The following is a 26,017-nucleotide window of genomic DNA, read 5'->3' on the forward strand; positions in this document are numbered from 1 at the left end:
ATGGGGATTGTGACTGGGAAGTGTCAATGATAGGACAATGGCGTGGAGTGAGGTCAAGGGTGGCCTTAACTTCGAGTGTGGTGGGCCGTGTGATAACCTCGGAGCCAGCCTGCTAGTGACAATTTTAAATTGGAATGCCCACGATTTTAAAATATCTCTAACATGCTGCGTCAATCCTTATGCCTGCTTCAAGCAGGTGCAGGGTTTTGACGCAGCATGGCTCTAAAAGACACTGAGTGAAATCTTGTAGATTTTACTCAGCCACTTTTAGGAGGCGTTCCTGCACCGGAACGCCCCCCCCCCAAGCCCCCCCCGTGCCAGAACACCTACATGTGGTGCAGGGCTTTACAACGTGACACATCTCCCAGATGCGTCACGTTGTTAATACCCCGCACCATGGTGCTGGATTTGTGCCGCCGCTGCGACACAAAAGTGATGCAACGGCAGAGTAAAAGAGGCGCAAGGGGCATGTAAATCTGCCCCTAGTTCTTCATTAGTGGAATAACTGGCATCCAATTTTAGGCTGTACAAATGATCTATACTTGGATCTAAAGATGAAAGATCTTCAAAGTCCTTGTTAGTAGTGAACAATTCAGTAACTCGGCTTAAAATTCGAAGTCATGCAGCCAGTGCTCATTTAGTACCTCCACTATCTAACTGTGGCTTCATTAGAACACACATGCATGGCTTCAAGTGCAACGTAAGTGGAGTCTTAATATACATTTGGCTGGACTTCCTCTTTGCTCATGGTGCTCAATATGTGTAGCAACATTGAGGAGGACTGGGTTACAAGTCCTTCATTGCAGAATCCCACTTGCTCTTTTAATAATAGGAGTTCTGGTATTCTGCTGGACCTAGTCTCTAGTTAAAATAGCACTTTGCCAACTCTCCTTTCATAATACCTGTGATTGATGCTGCAAGGATACCCTATGCAATGGAGATGCAGCAGAGCTGGATTGTCACAGGAGTTTTACGTGAAGGGCACATATTTGGTAGAATCACTGTTACCCAAACCTTGTGCCTATTCACAATAGTGGTGCCACAATTTTACAGAGTGTTCCGTGGCGTATGTGAGGACTTGAATTCAAATAAATAGCAAAACCATTTGCAAATTTCACATTCATAGATTAATAGGATACAACATGACCCTGTACATCGGATTCATGCAAATTTTACAATTGAATACTTTGATTAGTGAGGAGGTTGATGCATTGTGGGCATGAAGGGAACTGTCTGAATATGTTGTAAGAAGACATAATGTATCATGTCAAGGTAGGGAAAGTTAACATAAATGTCTGAATAGCAGTCTCAGTAAGGTATTGTCATGCATGAAAAATACTTATAAACCAACACCTTGCAACATGGCACTATGATAAAAAAAATTATGAATCATTTCCTGACGCATTTCTTACAAATATTAGAAGGTTCCTCCATAAAAATGCTATTTTTGTTATTACCTTGAATGTCATCATTGAAAGTGCAGTAACGATTGCGATATTTGTTAAGAAGTCGGAAAGCATTTGCATTAGCAAAATCTTCGAACTGAATAAGGCAATTCATGCCATATCTGCAGAAAAAAAGATATCAAGGTTAGCCAAAGTAAACATGTTTGTCTTTAAAAAATATTTTTTGTTCAATCTGTAGTTTAGTTTATTTTGAGATAAAGGACATGGGGGCATATTATCAAGTAAGGGCGTTACATTATCGCCGCTTTTATCGGCAGGAAACTGCCGATAAAGCGCCGATAATGGGCTTGATAATATGTTCTATTAATATCAATCGAAGCACATGTTAGATGTCTTCACATCTAACATGGGCTTCGATTGGAATTCATAGAGCATATTATCAAGCCCATTATCGCCGCTTTATCGGCAGTTTCCTGCCGATAAAAGCGGCGATAATGTAACGCCCTTACTTGATAATATGCCCCCTGATTACGATGCTGGTCGGACCGACCTTCAGATCGCTGCAACCGCGATACGATTCTGACCATCGAGGCTGGGAATGTTCCCACACCTGTATTACGATGCAACTGCTGCTACCACGGCAGTCTCATCTACAGCAGTGGACATGCCCCTGAATATATTGCAGCAAGTGCGAATAAAATCACAGGAAACGTGATAAGTACACACATGCATGACTGATGTGGGCATAAGCCTTGTTTACCATGTACTCTATTGCTGGAGTGCGGCGATCTGTGTGGGGATCAGGAGAAAGGCATCCACGCTGGTGACTGTCAGCGAGAAGCTGATTTGGGTGAGGATGCACCTGAAATCCATCCTTTTTGATGACTCGAGACAGATGGTCAGACTGCCACGGCCGGGTTGTGGAAACACACAACGTAATCGGGTTGGTGGTTGTAGATCCCTGTACTGCCCTAAGGATGCTGTTTTTCTCCGACCACGCAGTCAAAGAATGGCTGTTGGAGTCGGCGGTCTTTCAGAGGTCGGTCAGAGTACAGGATGCATGCATCATAATCCGGCTGTCAGACTGAGTGCTTCTGACAAGACCGCAGTGGTCCAACTGTCTCCGACAGGACCACAGAAACCAGTTCGACCGCCATCGTAGGCAGGCCCATAATCTCATAAAACACACAAAGATAAAAACATGACACATACAAATATTTTATTACTTAAATACAGTACAATTCATCCCATACAGTTAAATATATGGAGAAAGATATGTGCAAATAAAATTCATCAGAAGGCATATCCATACATATAGCCACAGGTTCATTCCTTGTCACAAACCACTGGAACACATATATACATAAAATAATTGGTATTACGAACTGGCCACGAGGTCTGTATCTTAGAGGCAATTAAGAATAAAAAAATTTAGATACAGTGAAAATGATCACTTCATTATTATCAGTTTTAAAAACCCTAAATGCTTTTTCTTTAAAGCCTTATGCCCATATTTTGGCAAACAAGAACAATTCCATGTAACGCGAAAGCTGACAATGGGCAAAACACCAATCCTGAATTTAAGATACAAAGATCTTGCCTCATCAGGTTCAATTGTGTCATGGAAAGGTTAAAATGCTAGTGTAGTTTATCTCCAAAAACATTGCTTCCGAGGGACCCTTCCTTAAATTGTTTATCCATCTCTCGGACAGCAATGACTGTACCTAGATTTCAATAATGTTTCCAAAGCTTTCGTAATGTATTCAGGTCTATCCCAGATTTCTTGCAAATGTAATTGATACAACCAACTTTTTACATAGACAAACCATGGTGTTTTGGAACCCCGGTCCAACAACTTTAATTCCATAGTGAATCCCCTCAGGGGGCCCAACTGTCAGTTCAGCCACAAACTTGCTCAATATAGAAGTGGGTGTAGGCTTGTAGTGGGCAATATGTTTTTATGTCCTAAATCCATACACAGGTGTGTAATTCGACTATTTAGAGGCATACTGAGTAATGCTCTTAGAAATGTATTCTCAGTTTATGTGAGATTAGTTAGATTACAATGACCCCATCACTCAGCCCCATACAGAGCAGCACCTAGGGCCCGATGTAGGTAAATTAGATTTACTGATTCATAAATACTGAATTTTACCGATTCGGTATTCATGAATCGGTAAATCTAATGTAGGTAATTATTCAGAAAAAAATACCGAATCGGTAGGATTCGGTATTTACCGATTCGGTAATTACCGAATCGGTATTTGTCATTGATTCCTATGGGCCTTGAAGCCAATAGGAATCAATGACAAATACCGATTCGGTAATTACCGAATCGGTAAAATTACCGAATTGCCAAGGGGACAGGGTGTCACTTTGACACCCTGTTGCACCCCAGTTTCTGGCTTGTGTGCGATGTGACACACATACATGCCCTTAGGGCATGTATGTGTGCCGCATGGCACAGGTGTACATGCACAGATGAGCTTGTACACTGGAATTCGTTATTTACCATGAAATAGGATTACATGGTAAATAACGAATCGGTAATGGCCTGTGGCACTGTTTTCAGTGCCACCTACATCTTGATTTACCGATTCGGTATTTTACCGAATCTGTAAATTTACTGAATCTGTAAATATACCGATTCTGTAAGATTGAAGCCCCCTACATTTCAGATACCAAATACCGGTCGGTAACGGCCGAAATCGGCCGTTACCGACCGGTATTTGGTGACCTACATCTGGCCCCTAGTCCTTTAGATTTATATACCTCTAATGCTGGTGATGTCAAACAAAATGGAAAAAATGCATTCCTGTATCCTAGTCAGTATTTGCTTACAAAACATTTTTTGAGCATTTTCTATCAAGCTGATCGGCCTATAATTGCCCATTTCCTATCCTCTTTTTGAATAAATTGGGATAATTTCAGCCACTTTCCATTATGGCTGAAAATCCGCACCTGCTGTAATTGCATTTGATAGTAAGATAAAATATGTTCCCTATTCCTCATCCCGGGGTATATTGTGAAGACCAGACGCATTGCCACTTTTTAAGGTATCAATAGCTTTCAATGTATCATCAATCAAGAATTCAATTGAGTTACAACACTCCCAGTGGAGAAACACTGTTTACTGGATCATTCCAAAAGTGAATGTTCTTCACCTGGGGCCAGATGTAGGAGCCTAAATACCGGTCGGTAACGGCCGATTTCGGCCGTTACCGACCGGTATTTAAGAATTGGCATGTAGGGGACCTATTTTACCGATTCGGTAAAACTACCGAATCGGTAAATTTACCGAATCGGTAAAATATGGATTCGGTATTTTTACTGAATCGGTAACTTTCCGATGTAGGTGGGACTCTTCTGAGTCCCAAAGGCCTTACAGATTCGGTATTTTACCACCCAATCCAATTGGGTGGTAAAATACCGAATCCAGGTGTGCATGCACATTTGTGCATGCACACCTATGCCATGTGACAGACAGACATGCCCTTAGGGCATGTCTGTGTGCCACATGGCACACATGCCTGTATTTGGGGTGCTAGAGGGTGTCAAAGTGACACCCCCTGCACCCTTGCAGGAATCGGTATTTACCGATTCGGTAATTACCGAATCAGTATTTCCCATTGATTCCTAATGGCTTCACAGCCCATAAGAATCAATAGGAAATACCGATTCGGTATTTACCGAATCGGTAAATACCGAATTTTAAAGAATCGGTAATTCAATTACCGATTCTTCCTAAATCTCCCTCCTTCATATTTACCGATTCATAAATACGGAATCGGTAAAATTCGGTATTTATGAATCGGTAAATACGATTTTCCTACATCTGGCTCTTAGTGTGTAAAGATCTGCAAAATGGCTCTGCCACACTCGAGGCTGTATAAAAAAACTCCTCACTGACAATTGTCAAGTGGGTACCATGTGTAAAATATGCCAAAAGACCTACTGTCCTTATTGCAATCAAGAGTTCTTGCCATCTAGACTCTTCACACTCCCTCTTGCTTTCATTCTGTACAAACCTATAATTTCTTCCAGCTTCAGTAATTCCTGCCCTATCCCTGTTTTTGGAAGAACAAAAATACATTGGTAGAAAATCTGAAACATTATTCAGATAAAGTACATTCGAGAGAAGATGGCAGAGACTCATAAGGCACTTGTGGAATGAATACAACACTTGCTTAGAAATATTTATGTACACAACACACTTGAACCCCTCAGACGGGCATTAAGTTGAACCATTTGCCCCATATTTTGCCGAAGAGTTCGGGACCACCCGGGCCTCGAAGAGGAGCTCCTCCTGAGTTCCACACCAGTACACTACCCATCTCCATTTCCGCCTAGTGGGTGGCTTGGGACCAGAGTGCAGCACTATTGCGCTTCGCCACCGCCGTTCCCAGGAAGTGTTTATCAGCCCAAGATCCATCAAGGCCATCAAATACCCCCAGGAGCAGGCATAGCGGGTCATGGGGGACCTCCCACCCTAGGGTTTGTGTAAGCTCAAGATCCATCAAGGCCATCAAATACCCCCAGGAGCAGGCGTAGCGGGTCATGGGGGACCTCCCACCCTAGGGTTTGTGTAAGCTCGAGTTCCATCCCCACCCAGAATGGTGCAAGGACGGGACACTGCCAAACCATGTGGTAAAAATCTGCTGGAGCATGGCATTCAGGATGGGGAGGGCCTCATGCAGGAGCTGTACAGGCGTGCTGGGGTGAGGTATGTCGTATGGAGGTAATAGAGTTGGACTAGATGCAGTTTGGAGGGGGTCGTCAGGCTTTTTGGGGCCATAAGGGTGTCCCTCCAATCCCGTCTTCCAGGGGACCCAGCCACCCCTCCCAGCGTTCCCGGAGCAGGTCTAGGGATGTGGGCCATTGTTCACTAAGGAGCGATAGATCTGCGACACCCGTCTCTGCCCAGGTTCCCCATCATCAATTGAGCCTCCCGAGGCCTAAATTCGGGGAAGGAGGTGGGCAACGGAATGTGTGCTCGGAGGTCATGTCGCAGCTGTAAGTATTTGTAAAATTGGGAGGAATAAACAGAGTAACGTTGTAGGTCTGCAAATGATCTAACATGGTCTTCTGCCCAGATGTCTCCTAATAACGAGATCCCGATGTGAGCCCATCGACGGAAGTCTTGGAGGGACAAGACCTACCCATCCAAGCCCCGCTCCACAGAGGCATCTGTCTTGTGAATTTCCGATCCCACTTTATGTAGCGGAAGGCTGCCCGCCAGGCCATAAGCACCGTCCTGTGACGGGGAAGAGCCTGTGGCACAGGGCTCCCATACAGGTAGGCTTGGATCTGTGTAAAGTCCATTGATCTGAGTTCCACCCGGTACGCTGGGTCGGACCAGCCGCCCGTGAACCAGTCGTGGATCACGATGAGCCTCGTGGCCAGGTAGTAGAGGTGAAGATTAGTCACCCCCATGACCCTGTCGTAAGGAGGTATGCGGCTGTGTGCTAGGGACATTCGAGGCCATCCGCCTCCCCATAAAACTGGGTAAGGGCGCTGTCCAATTCCCGAAGCCAACTGCCTGGGAGATGAGTGGTAATATTTTGTAAAATATATATAAAGCGGGGTAGGACCATCATTTTAAAAAGGGCACTCCTGCCAAGGGGGTTGAGAGGGAGAGATTACCATTTCCTGAGGTCCGCCTTGGCCCTGGTGACCAATGGCGTGATGTTCAGTGCCCACTCGAGTTCCGGGAGGAGGAAGACCCATACTCTCAGGTATTTGAATGATTGCCTGTTCAGGGGAATAGTCGTCTGCCAGTCGAAGCACGCCCGATTGATTGTAGGGGGATCAGTGTGGATTTCCAGGAAAAGCAGGACGTCATCGGCATACAGGGCAATCTTGTCAATCTGATTTGGATCCCAGGCCCAACCACGGATGAGGGGGTCTTGACGGATGAGGGAGGCCAGTGGTTCCATTGCAATGCAAATAGGAGCGGTGAGAGCGAGCAGCCCTGGCGAGTGCCCTTCTGGATGGGGAATGTCTCTGAAAATATGACATTAATGAAGACCCTTGCCTTTGGTTCAGAGTAGAGGACTCGGAGAAGGCGTCGAAACGGGGGGCCAAAACCCAACCTTTCTAACACATCCTCAAGATAACTCCAATCTACCATATCAAATGTTTTTTCAAAATCTATAAAAAGCAAGGCCAGATACGGGGTGAGGTGATGGCCATGTGCAAGAGCAAGGTGGAGGCGTCGTATGCAATGCCGGGTGCCCCGGGCAGGCATAAAACTGCATTGATCTGGGTGAACCAACTCCTGCAAATGGGGGTGGAGACGTTGGGCCACCGCAGTGGCGAAGATTTTGACCTCGGTATTGATAAGGGAGATGGGGCGGTAATCTGCACAGGCAAGGGAGGGCGGCTGTGTCTTGGGAAGGACTACAATCATGGCCACGTCAGACTCTGACGGGAAGGACCCCTTGTCCACTACGTGTTTAAACAGGTCAGTTAAAAATGGGACCAGTGGGTCCCGGTAGGTCGCGTAATACTCTTGGGGGTAGCCTTCGGGCATCTTGCTGGAGTGCAACAGTGAAATAGCCCCATGTATCTCTTCTGGGGTAAAAGGAAGATCCAGAGTCTCCGAGGCCATCCGGGGAAAGGCAGGGCAACTGGGTCCCGGTCTCGGCCAACAAATCCGCTAGAGAGGTCTGAGGAGGTCGGGCCGCGTAGAGGGCCGAGTAGTATCCAGCAAAAGTTTGGGCGATGGCGTGGGAAGTGACATGGTGAACCCCGGTCTCATCCCGAATCGCGGGAATAATGCAGTTGGCTTTAGGATAGGACTCTAAGTTATGGAGTAGTTTGACATTTTTATTGCCCCAACTATGCACGCGCACCACAGAGGAGCGCCAAAGCATTTTAGCGGACTCCAGCGAGATCTGGCAGATGTCTTCGTGGATCAGCGTAAGCCGTTGAGCGGAGTCATCTCTATCATTGGTAGCCTGGGATCCTGCCAGCTATGCCGCCTGAGCCTTCAGCTGCACGAGTCGGGTGTGCTGTTCCATGTGGTCGCGTGGACCAAACCTCTAGCCACCCCTCGTATCACGGCCTTACCGGCCTCCCACAGTGTTCCTGGCAAGGAGATCGAACCCATATTAGTTGAGAAGTAAAGCCTCAGTTCCTGACAAGGGGTTTGACATATTCAGCATCTTGCAGGAACCAGACATTCATCCGCCATGCCGTACGGGTGCCGTTAGGGGAGTTTCCGAGATGGAGGGAGACGGGGGCGTGATCTGATATGTCCCTGGGTAAGACAGTGGCCCCGGACATCAGTTGACAGTCTATGGCAGGCAGCAGGAACAGATCAATACGAGAGTGGGTGTGGTGGCCCACTGAAGTGGGGGTGTATTGTTCCTTGCGGGGGTTCCACACCCTCCAGGCATCGCAGAGACCCAAGGCAGAGGACCAGTCAGATAGGCGTTTTGCAGAGGCAAGGCGGGAAGCCTATCGCTGTTTAATTGCCCATACCAACTCTTTTTTTGCTAATCTACAGGGTTTATTAAATCAAACTGTTACCTTAAGCTTATACAAAGGATTCTTATGTTCATTATAAAAGATATCCATTAGGGATTCAAATATAGTGCAATGCATATCTGCTATCAGGATCTCACCTCACGTAAATTCTTCATCAGGACCTAGGGCAGTAACTAGCTGATCATATATTTTTGTTAAGACTTCTGCTCTTTCCTTTAGAGTAGACCTTTTAACATGTCTCCTGTTATTCGTATAATGTATTGGTAAGACAGCAGAACTATCAGGAATAGCCAGATCTCCAAGGGCTACATTTTCAAGAGTTACCTTTAGTGCATTGTGGTCACTATCAATCCTGTTGATAACTACGATATGAGACAGGAAGGACAATATTCGCGAATCTAATAATATATAACCAATTTTCCCATAATTATTTCCTCTTTTAAAAGTCTTTGCTGCATCCCTATCTGATGCGGTGTGACCATTACAAGTGTGTCGGCAATGAGTCATGGTGAAAGAGGCCACTTGTAGTTCCACATTAGACAAATTGGTCAGTTGTTTTGGTGTCAATACCGGAATACCCCATTGTTCACCCTCACTTTTTGTTACAAAAGTTAACATATTTATGGGCTCAAACGTGGAATTAAAATCTCCTGCAACTAATATGGGGCAACTATCATTTACTTGTGCAAGATGAGTATTGAGATATGTAAGGTAGAATACTCTTTATTTCTGGGGGAGCTACCTATATACTTTAAACAACCTGAAAAAGGTCATGTGTTGGTGGTAAATAATACCTCTAAGATATCCTTTGCCCCAAGAGCCATGGTTTTAATTTTACACAATAACACGTTTTTTATCCATACTAAGAGCCATCCTAATGGACTACCAGCATCTGAATGTTTATCCTCAATACTAAAGTTCACAACACCAGAATGATATATAGGCCAGGATGCTCATGTCACCTGGAAGATAGATATGTGATGTCTATTTACTAAACCATCCTCGATAGATAACAGAGCTTTCTCCTGATCCCTGCTATCTTCTAGGATAATATACAGACCCTCAATTGATTCTCTGAACCATTTTCATTCAATTGTAGATCAAAGAAGTGAGACACAATATCATCCAATAAGATGAAATAAAAATACATTTTCACATTTTTTATCAATCAAAAAAAAAAAAAAAGAACACTCACATACAAAAACACACGTCCCAAGACTGCTGACAACGTTGAGAAATCATGGAGTTGCAAAGCATTCTACACACATTTAGAAACAGAAACACTAAAACAAACACTCCTGAAGTCCCACAACGTCCCTCATAAATTGGGAGGCTGCTAAACATTCTAAGGAGGATTTTAACAGCAATGCACATTAATGTCACATGGCAGTACTTCAGCACAAGGGTGCTCAATATTAGCTATCAAATTTTCTTTCTAGGTGCCTGATGCAATTGGTGGAAAATAATATGTTCGGAAATATCAATGCAGAATCCTGCATAGCTGAACTCGGGCTTCTGTGTCATGGGAATGTGGTGCATGGCCAAAGCAATTCAGAACCCTGGGGCATATTATCAAGCACGGGTGATACATTATCGCCGCTTTTATTGGCAGGAAACTGCCGATAAAACGGCGATAATGGGCTTGATAATATGCTCTATAGAATTCCTATCGAAGCCCATGTTAGATGTGAAGAAATCTAACATGGGCTTCGATAGGAATTCTATAGAGCATATTATCAAGCCCATTATCGCCGTTTTATCTGCAGTTTCCTGCTGATAAAAGCGGCGATAATGTATCGCCCGTCCTTGATAATATGCCCCCCTGTTCCTAATGTAAACGTGAACTGAATGTCAAGATGGACTGTCGTTTTATGCCTGTGGCCAGTAGTTGAGTGGGCCTTAACAATGTCCAGTCAGCGGATCAGACAACAAAGGCATCAAAACAATATTTAAAAAATCCTGTTACATAGCAGAGACTGTCGTACAGTGAAACTCATGGTTCAGGATCTGTGTTTATGTTTTCTCAACTGAATTTCTTCAAGCTTTATAGGGCATAACTTTGTAAGCAATTCAAGTCAGTGGAAAACATTGTTTAGTGTTTAACATTTTTTTAATTAAAATAAAATATAAATTATATGAAAGTATCCATCCGTTATTGCTTCCTCATGCAAGTGATTATTAGCATATAGGGAACAGAAGACCTGCAACAATAATACATACCCACCACAACCAACACACACCATCATCCATTAACATGCATCCAAAACTCAACCACCAGCAAGCAAACATTACCAAACTTTAAATATAAAAACTATATCAGTCAGTCAGTCACACAGCTTTATTCGATCTTTTGTAAACAGACCATAAAAGCAGCTCATATAAAATAATTTCAAGTTATTAAATACATTTTTACATTGGTTGAAATAAGTATTAAAGAAGTTTGCTGTGATCAAAAATAATCATTTATATGAAAGGAAATAACAATCCATGATTAAAAATTACACACTACTATCAAAAAGTGCTTCCACCTTTTTCCTCTTCCTAAAACAGGACCATAGAAATGAAGCATCACATAAACATACAAATGGGTCCGGTAAAGCCTTTAAAAAATACATGGCGACCCGGGATTGCCTAAAATTATGGTGCCTCAGGATTAGAAGTATAAATATTTTCCTTTCCTCAGAGTAGTTTTTACAAAATAGTAAAATATGCAGGTCCGACTGGACAGCATGGTTGTTACAAGGGCAGGGAGTGAGATCTGCTAATCTATATATCAATCATCAAAGAAATGATCTCTTATCCCCAATGCCTGTTCTACTGTGGTCACACGCCTAATGCCAACAACATCTAAAAATCTGACATTATTATTCACCAAGGTCTAGATATGACACACTTTGTTTAAACGTTGAGCCAACCGCGGTTAGTGCAGGTAACGGTGGTGGGGCGGTAGTGCGGTGGGGCCGGTTAAAGGGGGATTTCCGGGGATGATGATGAGGGAAAATTATTTTTTTATTTAATTGTCCCTCGAAATCCCCCCTTATCTGGCTCCACCGCCTCACCGCTGTTGCCTGCACAGACCGTGGCGGCGTTGAGCACTTCAGACTGCATACTTTTGTTAGTATCATCCATAGCAGCACATGCTGACCCTATGTACAATTAGGGCAGTTAGAAACTGAAATAGATGAATCAAACACCTCCCCTTCCTTGCTCCCTTTATTGGAGAGTCTATACAGCTTAAATGCTATGCTAGAGGACAGACGAGTGACCAACATTTTGGATAGAAAATATTGTGTAACATAAATATAGTGTCAAAATGTTGTGACTACCAAATATTGTGGAACAGAATATCTAAGGTGAAAATATTGAATAAAAAAATATATATTATCACTTTTAAGAAAGTTATGTGATTTAATATTGTTTACTTTAATATAGTTGTAATACATTTTGGGGCAGATGTAGGTAATTCCCATTTACAGACTCTTAAATACCGAATTTTACCGATTCGGTATTTAAGAGTCTGTAAATGGGAAGGGGGCAGATGTAGGTAATTCCGAAATCTGGAATACCGAATCTGTAAGATTCGGTATTTACCGATTCGGTAAATACCGAATCGGTATTGCCCATTGATTCCTATGGGCCTTGAAGCCCATAGGAATCAATGGGCAATACCGATTCGGTATTTACCGAATCGGTAAATACCGAATCCTGCAAGGGTGCAGGGGGTGTCAGTTTGACACCCTCTAGCACCCCAAGTACAGGCTTGTGTGACATGTGGCACACATACATGCCCTAAGGGCATGTCTGTGTGTCACATTGCACAGGTGTGCATGCACAGATGTGCATGCACACCTGAATTCGGTATTTTACCACACAATAGGATTGTGTGGTAAAATACCTACTCTTAAGGGCCTGTGACACTGTAAACTGTGCCACCTACATTTGGAATTACAGATTCAGTGTATTTACCGATTCGGTAATTTACCGAATCGGTAATTTTACCGATTCGGTAAATATACAGATTCTGTAATTTTCAGCCCCCTACATCTGAAAACCCAAATACCGGTCACTAACGGCCGAAATCGGCCATTACCGACCGGTATTTGGGCTCCTACATCTGGCCCTTTGTTTTTTATTTATTTTAACATATTCTTGTTAGTATGTTCATTTTAATATTGTGATCACCAAAATATTGTGTAACAGAATATCTAAGGTAAAAATTAAGGGGCATATTTACAATAACTGGCGCATCCCTGCAAATCAGCAGGGAAGCGCCAGTTATTGTGCGCCACAGCTCCGCCATCATGGATGCGCCGCATTTACAATGCGGCGCACCATGGTGCAAAAACGGGACAGATGCGTGACGCATCTGTGCCGTAAAAGTGACGCATTGCTGGAGTTGTGTCGCAAGAGCGACGCAGCTCCAGCAATACTCTGGGGGCCCTATCTAGTTAATGCTGCTTCAATCCTTACGCCTGATTCAGGCAGGCGCAGGGTTTTGACGCAGCATGGGCCTAAAAGTGACTGAGTGAAATCTTGTAGATTTCACTCAGCCACTTTTAGGAGGCGTTCCTGCACCGGAACGCCCCCCCGGCACAGGAACGCCTACATGTGGCGCAGGGCATCACAACGTGACGCATCTCCCAGATGCGTCACGTTGTAAGTACCCCCGCACCATGGAGCAGGATTTGCGCCGCCGCTGCGTAACAAAAGTGATGCAACGGCGGCGTAAATGAGGCGCTAGGGGCTTGTAAATCTGCCCCATAGTTTTCTTTTTGTAAAATATCACTTTTAAGAATGTCATTGTATTAATATTGTTGACTTTAATATCGTTGTAATAAAATAGTTTTTTTATGAATTTACAATATACTTCTTGCTTTATTCATTTTTACTCCTAATATTGTTAGTATACTTATTTATGCTCAGGCACCACCGTAGGCATTACAATGTCAGTTTCTAACGGAGGCTTCATGGCGGTTAACCCGCCATTAGAAGGCTGGCGGAAAGTGTCTTTGGGGCCCCTAGTGGGCCCCCTTTCCACCCTGGGTCTCCGGTATGTGCCCTGGGGGCACCTATGGTGCCGCCCTACATATCCATGCACCATGAGTCAGGCACAGCATAGTGCCTGCCACATAGTGCAGGGATATGCAGAATGTGTAGTTATTGTACAGCTGCATGTGTTGCAGCCCTCAGCACACACCACAATACAAAGGATACACATTGGTCGCATTGTGATTCCAATGGCGGGACCGCCGACAGATAGTCGGGTGGTCCCGTTTCTGAAGGGATGGCGGCTGGACGAAAGTTTGACTGCCATCCTAAAGAGGCCCTAAGTTCAATGAGGAGAAGATTAACCAGGCCACTAATTCCCTTAGGGAATTATTTAAGATAGTAAAAGCCCTGACAAAGGTCGAGCAGCGCAACTCCCCTCCAAACCCCACTAAGAAAAGATACATTGAGTTTGCAACTTAAAAAAAAAGTGGTGGATCAGAATCAAGTAGCAAACTCTGCGGTGATCTCAGCCTCACTAACTCACTTCCCATCTCTGAATGAGAATATTCAGCTACTTATGGGTAAAATCAAATCAGGCTCTCCCCTAGATCTTGCACCCCATATATTACTCAAGGGTATGTGTAGTAAGGACATTACAAAAGCAGGATACTACAGCATGGAATCCATTCTTCCCACCATAGTAGAGCTACTCACACTTTCACTAGATTCCGGGACAGTCCCAGTGGAAACATGCAAGCATCAGGCCCCTGCTGAAGAAGCCCCATCTAGATCCAGCGATATAGGGCAGCTATTGCCCTGTTTCTCTACTGCCAGCCTTAGGAAAATTACTTGAGAAACACAACAACAATCCGTTATCCCAATTTTCAAGAACCATTATTTACAACAGACACAGATGGGTTTCCGTCCACAGCACAGCACTGACTTGGCTCTCCTGGTGACCACAGAGAAGCTTAAAAGCATCTTGGACCAGGGATGCTCTGCTGCAATTCTGCTCCTAGATTTTAGTGCTGCGTTTGACACCGTAGACCACCCAAATCTGTTAAGAAGGCTTAGAGAAGTCAGGAACCTTGGTAAAGTCGGAGAATGACTCACCTACTTTTTGATTGATAGATCGTTTTAGAACATGGAAACCACTTGTCTCTCTGTCACTATGCCATCTATAGGTGGAGTAACACAGGGCTCGTCACTCAGCCCTACGTTGTTCAATTTTTATATGTGCCCGTTGGCGAAAATTACAGGAGTTTGGGCTGTCCATTATCTCCTATCCGGATGACACACAGCTGGTGCTCTCATTCGCGAATGGCCTGAAATGGAAACATCATCAGTTCGAGCCCTGACTGGAAAGGGTGTCGAACTGGATGGCCAACTGCTGCCTAAAATTAAACGGTGACAAAACCGAACTGATGATTCTGGGGAATAACCATTGTCACAGGCCTGTGATTAGCTGGATGATGAGCATGGGAAACCCTCCCATTCCCAAATCCTCTATAAAGAATCAGGGTGTGTGGCTAGATAAAGCACTCACAATGGACAATGAAGCTAAAACATTAGCGGCCACATGCTTTGGCCTACTCAGAACGATCTGGAAGATTATAGGGCTTATTCCGGGACACCTGAGAAGGATTGTGATTCAATCCCTGGTGGTGTCCCGCCTGGGTGATGGCAACTCCATGTATATGGGCTCACCTAGATATGTCACAAAGAGACCGCAGGTCGCACAAAACACGTCTAGGCTACTTCTCAAAATCCCAAGAAACGAATCAGTAAAGGCGTCCTTGCCTATTGATGCCAGGATCACTTTGCTTGGCTCATTAAGCAATGAATGACAGGGGCCCTCGTAAAAGCAGAGACCATCTCCCCATATGTACCGTACAGATGTCTAAGATCTTCAAAAAAACACCTCATGGGAACTGTAAGATCAAGATGGGAAGGCAGATCATTTTCACATCTGGTCCCAAAGTTGTTGAATTCCATGCCCAGGGAGCTAAGACTGCTTGAATAGGAACTCAGCTTTATGAAGAAGCTCAAGGCATGACTGTTCTCACTTTAGCCGTCCAATATCCCAGCCTTCGGGTAGCCATGCGCTCTACAAATATCTTAACATAAACATAAATTGTGTATTTATTATTTTATTTATTTGTTTGATTTGTCATTTATAATCTATATTTTAATTTGTATACTTTTATTAGTAATTTATATTTTAGTAGCAGGTTGTTGGGCATGTAAGGAAATAGGTTGTGAAGTTATTGAAATTATGTATTTTAATTAATTTTCTATATTAATACAATTTTTGATACTTATAATCTTTGATTGTCTATTTATTATATACATATTTTCAGTTTGAAGTATTCATTCATTTATCGTTACATGTTTTGTATACTAATGTTTGTTGATTTTTTAAATATTTTATTGGTTTAATTTAAGTCATATTTTCATTTAAATATTTTTTTAGTGGGGTATTTGTGGTTGTTTGAGCTGTAGTGAGAGAGGTTAATTTAATTTAAATGAATCTACCTTTTCTTAAATTATTTTACTTTTTATGAAAGTTTATACTGTCTTCATTTGTTACATAAAATATGAATTAAAGGTTTATTGTTGTTATATATTGCAATGTTTTCTAGAGAATATTTATGAGTTTGACTAGTATATGTAACCCTTACAAAGTTCAACACTTTCCCTACTGTTGAATACTTTTGGGTGGGAATAGTAAATTGATATTATTTTTAATATTGTTGTTCAATTTTATTTTGTGTTTTGTTTATTAGTCCATTCTTTTAATGTTTCTATCATCTTCAGAAATATGCTTTTTATAATTTTGTATATTTACTTTGATAATTTATTATATTAGATATACTTTTGAATGTGTTTTTTGTTTCTGTTAATATTAATTGTGTAAACTTTATAAATTGCTAACATTTTTGAATTATGTGATTTAAAAAAATACATATGTGTTTATTGTTTCCATAGTTAACTATGGTATTTGATTCGATTCAAAATCTTTATTCGACACAATTATAATGGCCATAAAACAACATAGAAAAACAATATACAATAGTTAATTACAATTATAAAGGCATGCACAGTATACAAAGTAAAAGGCAATTCAGTTAAAAATCTCCTACCAAACTCTCAAACTAACTGTTAAAATATAATTATTTTCCTAAGTTGAATCACACCCCATATATATAGTGCAGTTTTAAGACATATAGTGTTGCCAGTGCACATAGATATTGTAGAGCAGTGATAAGGGCCCTAATATTCTGTGCAAAGAAAATTGTTTTTACGTAGTATTTCCTTAAACCTTCATAAAAGCTACAGAATAAAATTAAGTGTTGTGTGCTTTGTTTCAAAATGCCATCAAATGGACAAGAGAGCACATCCATAGGGTGTTGCTTCATAACAGGGAAAGCAACTAAATATGCGCTATGCTCAAGTGCAGCCTAAACAAAACGATGCTGAATATTAGTCACCCAAGACAAGAATGGTTGGCATCCCTCCTGAGAAAAGTTCGAAATGTAAGAAACAACCAAGGTTTTTCTTGATTCTGTACGGGCTCCTTTTTCTCATCTACTACTTCAGGATGACACCTTCATTTCACTCTTGTTAAGAGCTACAATACTATGTGGGTCATGGGCAAATTAAACTGTAGTTTAAAAGTTTCATGAATGTAGGCTAAGCAATCTAAAATAGTTGATTTGGTAAAACGTGTTTCAACTTTTGCCAAGATGGAGTACAAAAGCTTTATAGGCTTCAACGAGAGTGGGTCTTCCAGGTAAGTTAATCCAGCCTCCTTTAGGACAATAGTTGTTACGAAGGCTGGAATACATAACAGACACCTAAGAAAGGCGATCTCCTCAACCTGAAGGGGGCTGTTGGGTGTATAACTCCAAAGCCCACTACCGAGCATGGCAGTCGACAGCACTCTTGCCTTGTATATAGTAGTCAATGCTTTGGCTGGGTGACTGCCAAGTTTGTGGGAAAACCTAAAGACTCCTTCACATGCTCGGTTAATTTTTGAAAAGGCATTTTGTATCCGTTGGGACCATGAACCATATTTAAAGAATAAGATTCCCAAATAACTAAATTAGTTCATTTTCTCAATTGGCGAACCCCCAATATAAAGACTACACTTTGAATTGTATTCCCACAGACCATTGCATAGGTTTTTGATCATTTATATTAATTTTCCTGGTCTTCATGGTCTTCATAAAATCACCAAATGAGTCTTTCAATCTCTGCAATCTCTGCAAGCCGACAGGAGTCCTAGACAACAACACAGAATTGTGGGCTAACAACAACATGGGGACTGATCAGCCGTCGATGAAGGGCTTATCAGACCACAGAGCCTGATGGGCATCATCAACCCCATTTAAAAAAAGAGAAAAAAAGGGGCCAAACGCAACCATGTCTAATTCCCCTCTTGCTTTTAAATTAATAGTAACTTACCCCATTGGGGCTGTAAGACCCTTGGCAGACAGGTTCTCATACAACTGTAATAAGAAAAAACTATTCACAGGGGCACTGGGAGAAAACAAGACAGACCTGAGGATCGCATGGTCCACCAAGTCAAAGGCTCTGCTGAGGTCAGCAAATCAAGATCCACACAGTGCTCCACAGTCTCCAACCCCATCCTGAATCCACACTGTGCTTCTGACAGGATGAAGTTACCCGTTGCACACTCCTCTAATCTCTGCAGAAGAACCCTACCCATCAATTTAAGCGACAAACCCAGGAGGGCGATGGGATGATAGCATTTAGAGTCAGATTTGTCCCCTTTCTTAAAAATAGGCACTATAATTAAATCGGCCTATCTACATGGAATCATGCCCTTAGCAGCCGCATTAAACACTTGGGTCAAAATGGGACCCAATAATTCCCCCGATGTTCTGCAGGCATCAACCGGAACTCCACCAGGGCGGGTGCCTTGCCCCCGGCACAATGTTCTATGGCAAAGAGAACCTCATACAGAGAAATATCCAAAGGACTATGACATGAATGGTTCAAGTGCTCACCCTCGATCTGGAGCGCATAATCCTTATAAAAAATGCCTGAGAAACGATCGACCCATGCTTGTTGAGAAACAAATGATGTAAATACGGGTACTGTTTCGCTTTCCAAAAAGAGGCATTAACTGTGCTCCAAAACAAGGTGACATAATTTGTCTTGGCCACTTGGGCCAAATTTGACCAGGCCTCCACTCTAAACACTTTTTTTCCTGGAAGCCATTATTAGATTTTAATTGTTTCGTAGTTGTGTAATAGCTGAATGGTCCCTGGAGAAACCTTTTTTTTTTTAACAGTTATAAGTCACCTCTAAGGTAGGCCTTGAAAACCCATAGAGCAAGGTGTATGGTATTTAAAAACCAGGGCTTGTATATTTAATGTTTCCCATGTCCTTGCAGTGAAAAAAATGTGAAGCATTTTTTTTTATTATACCCCTCCTTGACATGTGGAAAATCAAAGGAAAGAATGCCCTCCTGTCTGAAGAATCTGAAGGAACACTGGACCTGCTTCTCTTGAACCCAGGACACCTGCGGTGACTCCAAGTGTCAGTTGGCTGCCCTCCTGGTTGATCTAGAGGGACACAAAAAGTTTCAATAGGACCTTTCTCTGTAACTGCTCAACGGAACAGTACCAATTGCACCTGGCCTGGACCCTGCTGTTGGCCTACGTTGGAGTGAATACTAGCCCCCAAGTCGTGCCCCCCATGTGTGGACCCTTGGCTGGTACTGGTGTGTACTCTTTCTGTCGTAAACTGCAAGATCTGGGACTTAGAAACGTTTTACCTGAAGAACTGACAGAGGCTGGGTCTCCATTGAAGCAGCAGCCATTGATGTTGAATAACCGGTTGGCCTGAGCTTGTTAGTTTGGCATACTGAAGGACGTCTTAATTCCAGCAAACGTTTCTAACTCCAAGTGTAAAAGGCTTCACTGAGACAGAGACTGAGCCAAAGCCAATCAAAGTCGAAACCTTACCGGAAAAAGACTCCACTTGGAGCTTTCCCAACTTCATCGATGACCACAATAGACCCTGTCATCATTCAGCTCTGCTTTGGATCCAGCTTGTAGTTTGACCCACCGGCGCCTTTCCAACAATCACTTTTTCTCGTTAAAGGTTTATAAGTAGGGCTCCCGGTTTTCCGTTTTTACGGATTTTTACATATAAATACAGATGGAAATCAATATTTGCCTTGTCTGTATTTGTATTTAAAAACGGTAAAATACTAGAAAATGTTGCTGCCCTCGAATCTAGAGTTCTCGCCATGCCCCCTTCCTGCTGTTGGAAATTCCTTCCCGGGCACACACACACACACAGCCGCACCCGAGTACTTCACAGGTCTTTTCAAACACCATTTACTTGTTAACGAGGCTTTATTGTTCTTTGACCGCCTCTCCCAACACCCCTGACTCCCTGCCCCAGGCCCCATTCTGTCGGGATTCAGGACAGCTTGTCAGATAAGCAGATAACCTCAGGAGCGAAGAGAGAGCCCCAGCTCTCCCAAAAGGTATAGCCAACTCTAGCCACGCGAGGGCCCACAGAATACTGACAAATACCCCCGCCCTCCCCAAGAGAAGAGACACCAGAAAGGTGGTCATCTAGGTCGGCCAATGGCAGAAGGAAAACCAAGGAAGGTGGATTCTCGGCCCTGTAGAACAACAAAGAAAACAACAAACCAAAATAGGAAAGGGTTAATTCGCTATCCCTATTTGTAGAAGTGACTTTTAATAAAATAGCAGAGGGCAGGTTGTGTACAATCCCAAACTCACTGTAAGTAGGAAGTGGCCCAGGATATGGAGAGATATCTGTCTTCTTTAACATCAATTTAAGGAACTGTTATACATATTGAGTCAGCTTTTACGTTGTTCCAAAATAATAGAGAGGCATAAATCTGCCCAAGCGTTGGATAACAAAAACAACGGAAGGAATATTGTAAAAGTCCAGTCTTTTTATGTTTGAATATCTTGAGTGCACTTTGGAAACAATTATTGTCGAAAGATCCGAATACCTGAGGTTGTAGACTTTCCTATCCTTTTCTAAACTAACTTCAATACAAAAATAGAAAAATAGTGCTCCTCGAGTTCAACCGAGACAACAGTTATGAGTACTAAAGAAACAGCGCTGCAGCAAGCTCATTGGGGGTTGTGCAACAAAGGCCATGCAGCTGTATGCGGGTGGGAACAAACGTGGTGAAAGCGCGACCTCGAACTGAGTAAAAACAAAACAACTCTAGCTGGGAGAAAAAGACACTCAGAGAGCGATTTCAGGCTGCTTTCATTGCAGGGTCAAATGTCGAGTGGCTGCACCTGGGAGCGGGTGTGGTTTTCTTTTAAAGGCAGTGATGTCATCTGATACTTCCTGAATGCCGCTTGGAATAGCACACAACCTAATCCCCCCACCCAATGCATTGTGGGAGATGTAGTGTAATACAAGCAGTTAAGGACCCCATACAGTAAGTCTAAGGTGTAACACGTACAGTGCACGTTTTAAGCACTTGAATTCACAGTTCTGCAGCAGCGCATCCTGGCACACAGCTTTTTTAAACCTAAATGAAAATGACTTTTCCTCGTATAAGGAGGAACTGTATCATTTTCGACGCACAAAAGTGCTGGCGGGCGGGTATTTATGCATTTCTTGACAGATCTATCCTATGTAGCCGGCTCCGGTTCCTGAGAGGACAGGAGAGTCTCTTCCCTTTCTGAGCTTTCCACGACCACTGCACATTGCCTACACAGCTCTGTCAGGCATCAGATCAACAACCCTATGCCACCCCACCCCCCACCCCCCCACTAGAATGTCTGCATGTTTAGCCCACACAGGAATAAGCAATGAGTGGCATAGCACATTTGCCATAAGCAAGAAGGAAATGGGAACCTTTTGGTCCACAGTTTGGGCGGTGAAGTGCAGCTATAGTGGAGTACAGTGGGGCCCCAAGGCTCCGGTGCCCCTGCACCTGCTACACCACCGATAGCTGTTCCTCTGGTTAATATTTTGTACCATCCCCATGACTTTCTTAACTTTGTTTGCAGTACATATATATAAATATTAACTTTACATTTCTATGGCATGAAAGTCTCATAGCACACTTTGGTATGGGTGTAAGAAAACATGGATGGAGTGGAATAGGAGACAATTTATTCTGCTCACTGGGATCACCCTAGAGTGGTTTAGCATCTATTTTCAGTCGGTGAACCTTAGACTGAGATAGTAACTCTCAGGGCATGTGGAATGTAGCTTGGGATCTATCTGTCTGTCTATCTACACATAAACACACCACCACCAATATAGGTAACCTTACGTACTTTCTGTGTGAAAACCATAGACATTTGAAGGCAGATTTCTAGCTGGCTTTAGATGGACATACAGAAGCGCTGGCACATGTTTGCTCCTGATAAGTGCTTGTGCTCTATCCTAAAGTGTTTTTTATAGCAGAACTGAGAAGCACATATACTCTCCTTTTCAAATTACTCAGTACTGGACCATTTAAAGCACTGCTAAAGCCACAACATATCGCTAGTTTAAGTAATCACATGTGTGCGTTGTCAATTTAAATAAATGTGGAAAAATACTAGCTATAGCATCACCTTTTACTTGTGGCAAAAATAAATGTGGATAAATACAGAAAAAATGCCCAAAAAATAAATATGGATAAATACAGACGGAAATGGAAAAAAAAAATACCATAAAACCGGGAGCCCTATTTATAAGTAAGAAGGTACACTTTCCACTGGGATGAACCTGGTACCTATATTCAACCCACGCTCCACGGGTCGGGCTTAACTTTGACCTGGTCTAGCGCAACTGATAACAGTGGTAGACGCTCTGTGCTTTTTGGCACTATTCTTAATTCACATTGCAAAAATTCATATCTCTGGTTCTTCTTACTGGATTATTTTTGTCATTTTGGTGTCATTTTATTCCTTGAAATATTGTCTATTTTTCAAATTGCTTTGGAATTTTTTTTGTGATGTGTTTTCAGTGTATTACTGTTTGAGTACTGCAAAAATACTTTACCCTTTACCTCTAAATTAAGCTTGACTGCTTTGGGCCAAGCTACCATAGGATTGATCTTATTTTAAGTGGAATTTGTAGAGCGCACTGACACCATAAGTTTCCTGGCACTGAAGGAGAGAGTGCAGGGATTGTGTGGGGCGGGCTAACCAGTTAGGGTGAAAAGCCGAGTTTTCAGATGTTTCCTGAAATTCAGTAGGGAATGACTTGACCTAACTAATAAGGGAAAGAGGTTCCATAATTTAGGGGCCAGGTAAGCAAACCTACGACCGCCAAACTTTTTAAGTTTTACTGTGGGGGTGGCCAGCAGGTGCAGATGAGCCGAACGGAGGTTGCGCACCGGACGGTGCTGCATAATCAATGTTTTAAGGAAGTCGGGACTAGTACAGTGGAGAGCCTTAAAAGTCAGGCAGCCGATCTTAAAGGCCGCCCTTTGCTCAACTGGCAACCAGTGTAATTTTTGCAATAATGGTTTTGCTGATTCCCACTTTGGGGTTTTATGGATGAGTCTGGCCGCCTGGTTTTGTACAATTTGGAGACGGCGAAGCAGTGACTGAGGGAGTCCATAATATAGGGAGTTCGAGAAGTCGAGGCGAGATAATACCAGGGAGATCACAACTTGGACCAATGCCGCATGTGGTAGTAGATGGACTATTTTGCGGATTTTGCGTAGTTGGAACATGCGGGAGGAGATCACAGCACCTACTTGAGCCTTGAGGGAGAGCTCCGCATCGATGATGACCCCCAGACTCTTTACCGCACTAGCCGGGGTCAGGTTTATTTAGTGACTTTGGTGGTTCACCGTGACAGGGATTGGGATTATTATTTGAAGGGGGTCCTTAACCCCTTGAACTAATACTCCAATTTTGTACAGTATTTTTCTTGCATAATATCCTACTGATATTTTAAATGTTATGTGTTGACCTTTTTCTGCAGTGACAAAATGTTGTCTTTCCTAAGGTCTTATAAACACAGTTATTGTTAAATGTTCAAATCTTGCTGCAGAGTTTGATACCTTTTCCCGAATTTTGCACAGCGATTCTGCCTTCAAGTATTCATGTAATATGATCATATTTCATTAAGGCAACCACTTAACTAGGAGCCTAGATGTTTCTGATGAGCGAATGATGGTCATCATTCCGACTGATCTATTTAATTAAATTATTTTCAGAGGAATAAAACCTGCTATGTGCCAGTGTGCATCTTGTAACCAGCTCCTTGGCCTGAATTGGGAAAGTGATTAGAGTATCCGGGGCGAATGCTGAAATTCACAAAATAGAATTGTTTCAAACTGCAAAACGTTTTTTCCAATGATATTACCACCATTTTAGGAGTCTGTAATCTTTTACTGACTCCTAGTATATTCTCTCTTAATTTGTTTCACACTGTTTGTGTTACCCGGTGCATTACCTTTTCTTCTTGCAGGTTTAAGGCTAGATTTCAGAGTAGTTACAGACAGTGATACCTTTGTCAGCCTTTCATTCCCCTCTGTAGATAATTGAATTTAGCTCCTGGTAAAGGTCAAGAACATGAATTGTACAACAATTGTTTCCAATGATGGAAGAAGATAAAGTGTTTAAAATTGAGGGAAGTTATTCCCACTACGCAGTGCGACAGATGGGGCGCGAGAATGTGCCCTCAGGTATACTTTTGGTATGAGCTGTGTGCTGGGGTGGTGCACTGCATCTGATTGCACTCATCAATGGACGACATGCCGCTGGATGAATTCATTTATATATAAGGGAAGGAGTGCATTCTCAATGCACGTTTTCTGCTTCACAATTCACCGTCTCAAAGGGAGTTTGCACCCCATGGATGAGTTCAACAGTTTGAAATGCTGCACTACGGAGACAGTGAATAACTGGAGTGGATTCTAGGATATTAAAAACTGTACATTTGACATTTGAACATAAGCAGCAGGCTTATGAACAGTTGACCTTTGTTTGCTTAAACAGTGATTATCTTTTCCTTTTCCTTTATTAATGTTTTCAGTGTACAGATAACCTTTTATTCTCTCTACCTTTTACAAGTAACTAAGGGCCATATGTATGAAGGTACCCATTTACGAATCTCAAATAGCGATTTTTAAGAAAATCGCATTTTTTTGCGATTTCTTAAAATTCCTTAATTGCGATTAGCAAATTGTTAATCGCAATTAAGGAATACTCTCCCATTCATGTCTATAGGCCAGGAGGCCCATAGGAAGGAATGGGAAGTTATTCTCAATTTTCGATTCAAAATTTGAGAATCGCAAATTGAAAATAATTTCAAGGGTGCAGGGGTGTCCAAAGGACACCCTGTTGCACCCCTGAAATTTGCATAGGTGCACATGTGGTGCACATACATGCCCTAAGGCCATGTATGTGCTTCACAGTGCACTTTGAAAAATGCAAAAAAGTGCATTTTTCAAGGAATTCGCAAATTACTACCAACTTGAAGTTGGTGGTAATTTCCAATTCCTTAAGGCCAATTTGCATTTTTTTAATGCTTCTTACATTGTATTTAAGGAATTGCAAAATTTGCGATTCCTTAAATGCAATCGCAAAATAAGGAATCGCAAATGTTGCGATTCCTTATTTTGCACGCAGATTTGCTTAATACATACCATTTGGCCAAATTGCATTCGCAAACGCCGTAATTCTGCGAATCTCGGCATTTGCGAATGCAATTTGGCTTGATACCTATGGCCCTATATCAGGAACTCTTTCCAAAATGAATCTCATGCAAAATAATCAGTGTGAAAAATTTGCTTTTTTGGTTGAGGGGGTGAAAACCTTTCTCGAGCAACAACCACAATCCCTGTCAGGGCGAACCACAAAGGTCACTCAATCAACCTGTGCTTAACCCTCCAATAGCTCAGCACAAAGCAGTCAAGCTTAACTTAGAGGCAATGTGTAAAGTATTAATGCAGCACACAAACAGAAATAAAGTGAAAACACAACACAAGAAAATTCCCACACCAATTTAGAAAAATAGAGTACAATTTAATAAATACGATGACAATCCAATCAGTAGAACCAGAAATTGCAATTTAAACAATTTATGTAAGAATAGGGTCCAAAAGCATGCAATTGTCTGATCATGCTAAACTGGGGCTAAGT

General features: G+C 42.5%; 1 protein-coding gene across 1 annotated transcript in view; it reads right to left on the reverse strand.

Annotated features, from left to right (window-relative positions):
- The window catches only part of ME1 (malic enzyme 1), a 1,446,246-nt gene that overhangs the window by 436,105 nt on the left and 984,124 nt on the right, over positions 1 to 26,017 (reverse strand). Inside the window, exon 7 of the mRNA XM_078648140.1 lies at positions 1,458 to 1,567. Within this exon, the coding sequence (XP_078504266.1) occupies positions 1,458 to 1,567 (110 nt within the window). The remainder of the gene's footprint in view (positions 1 to 1,457; positions 1,568 to 26,017) is intronic.

This window comes from Lissotriton helveticus, chromosome 6 (assembly GCF_964261635.1).
Source record: "Lissotriton helveticus chromosome 6, aLisHel1.1, whole genome shotgun sequence".
Taxonomy (NCBI): domain Eukaryota; kingdom Metazoa; phylum Chordata; class Amphibia; order Caudata; family Salamandridae; genus Lissotriton; species Lissotriton helveticus.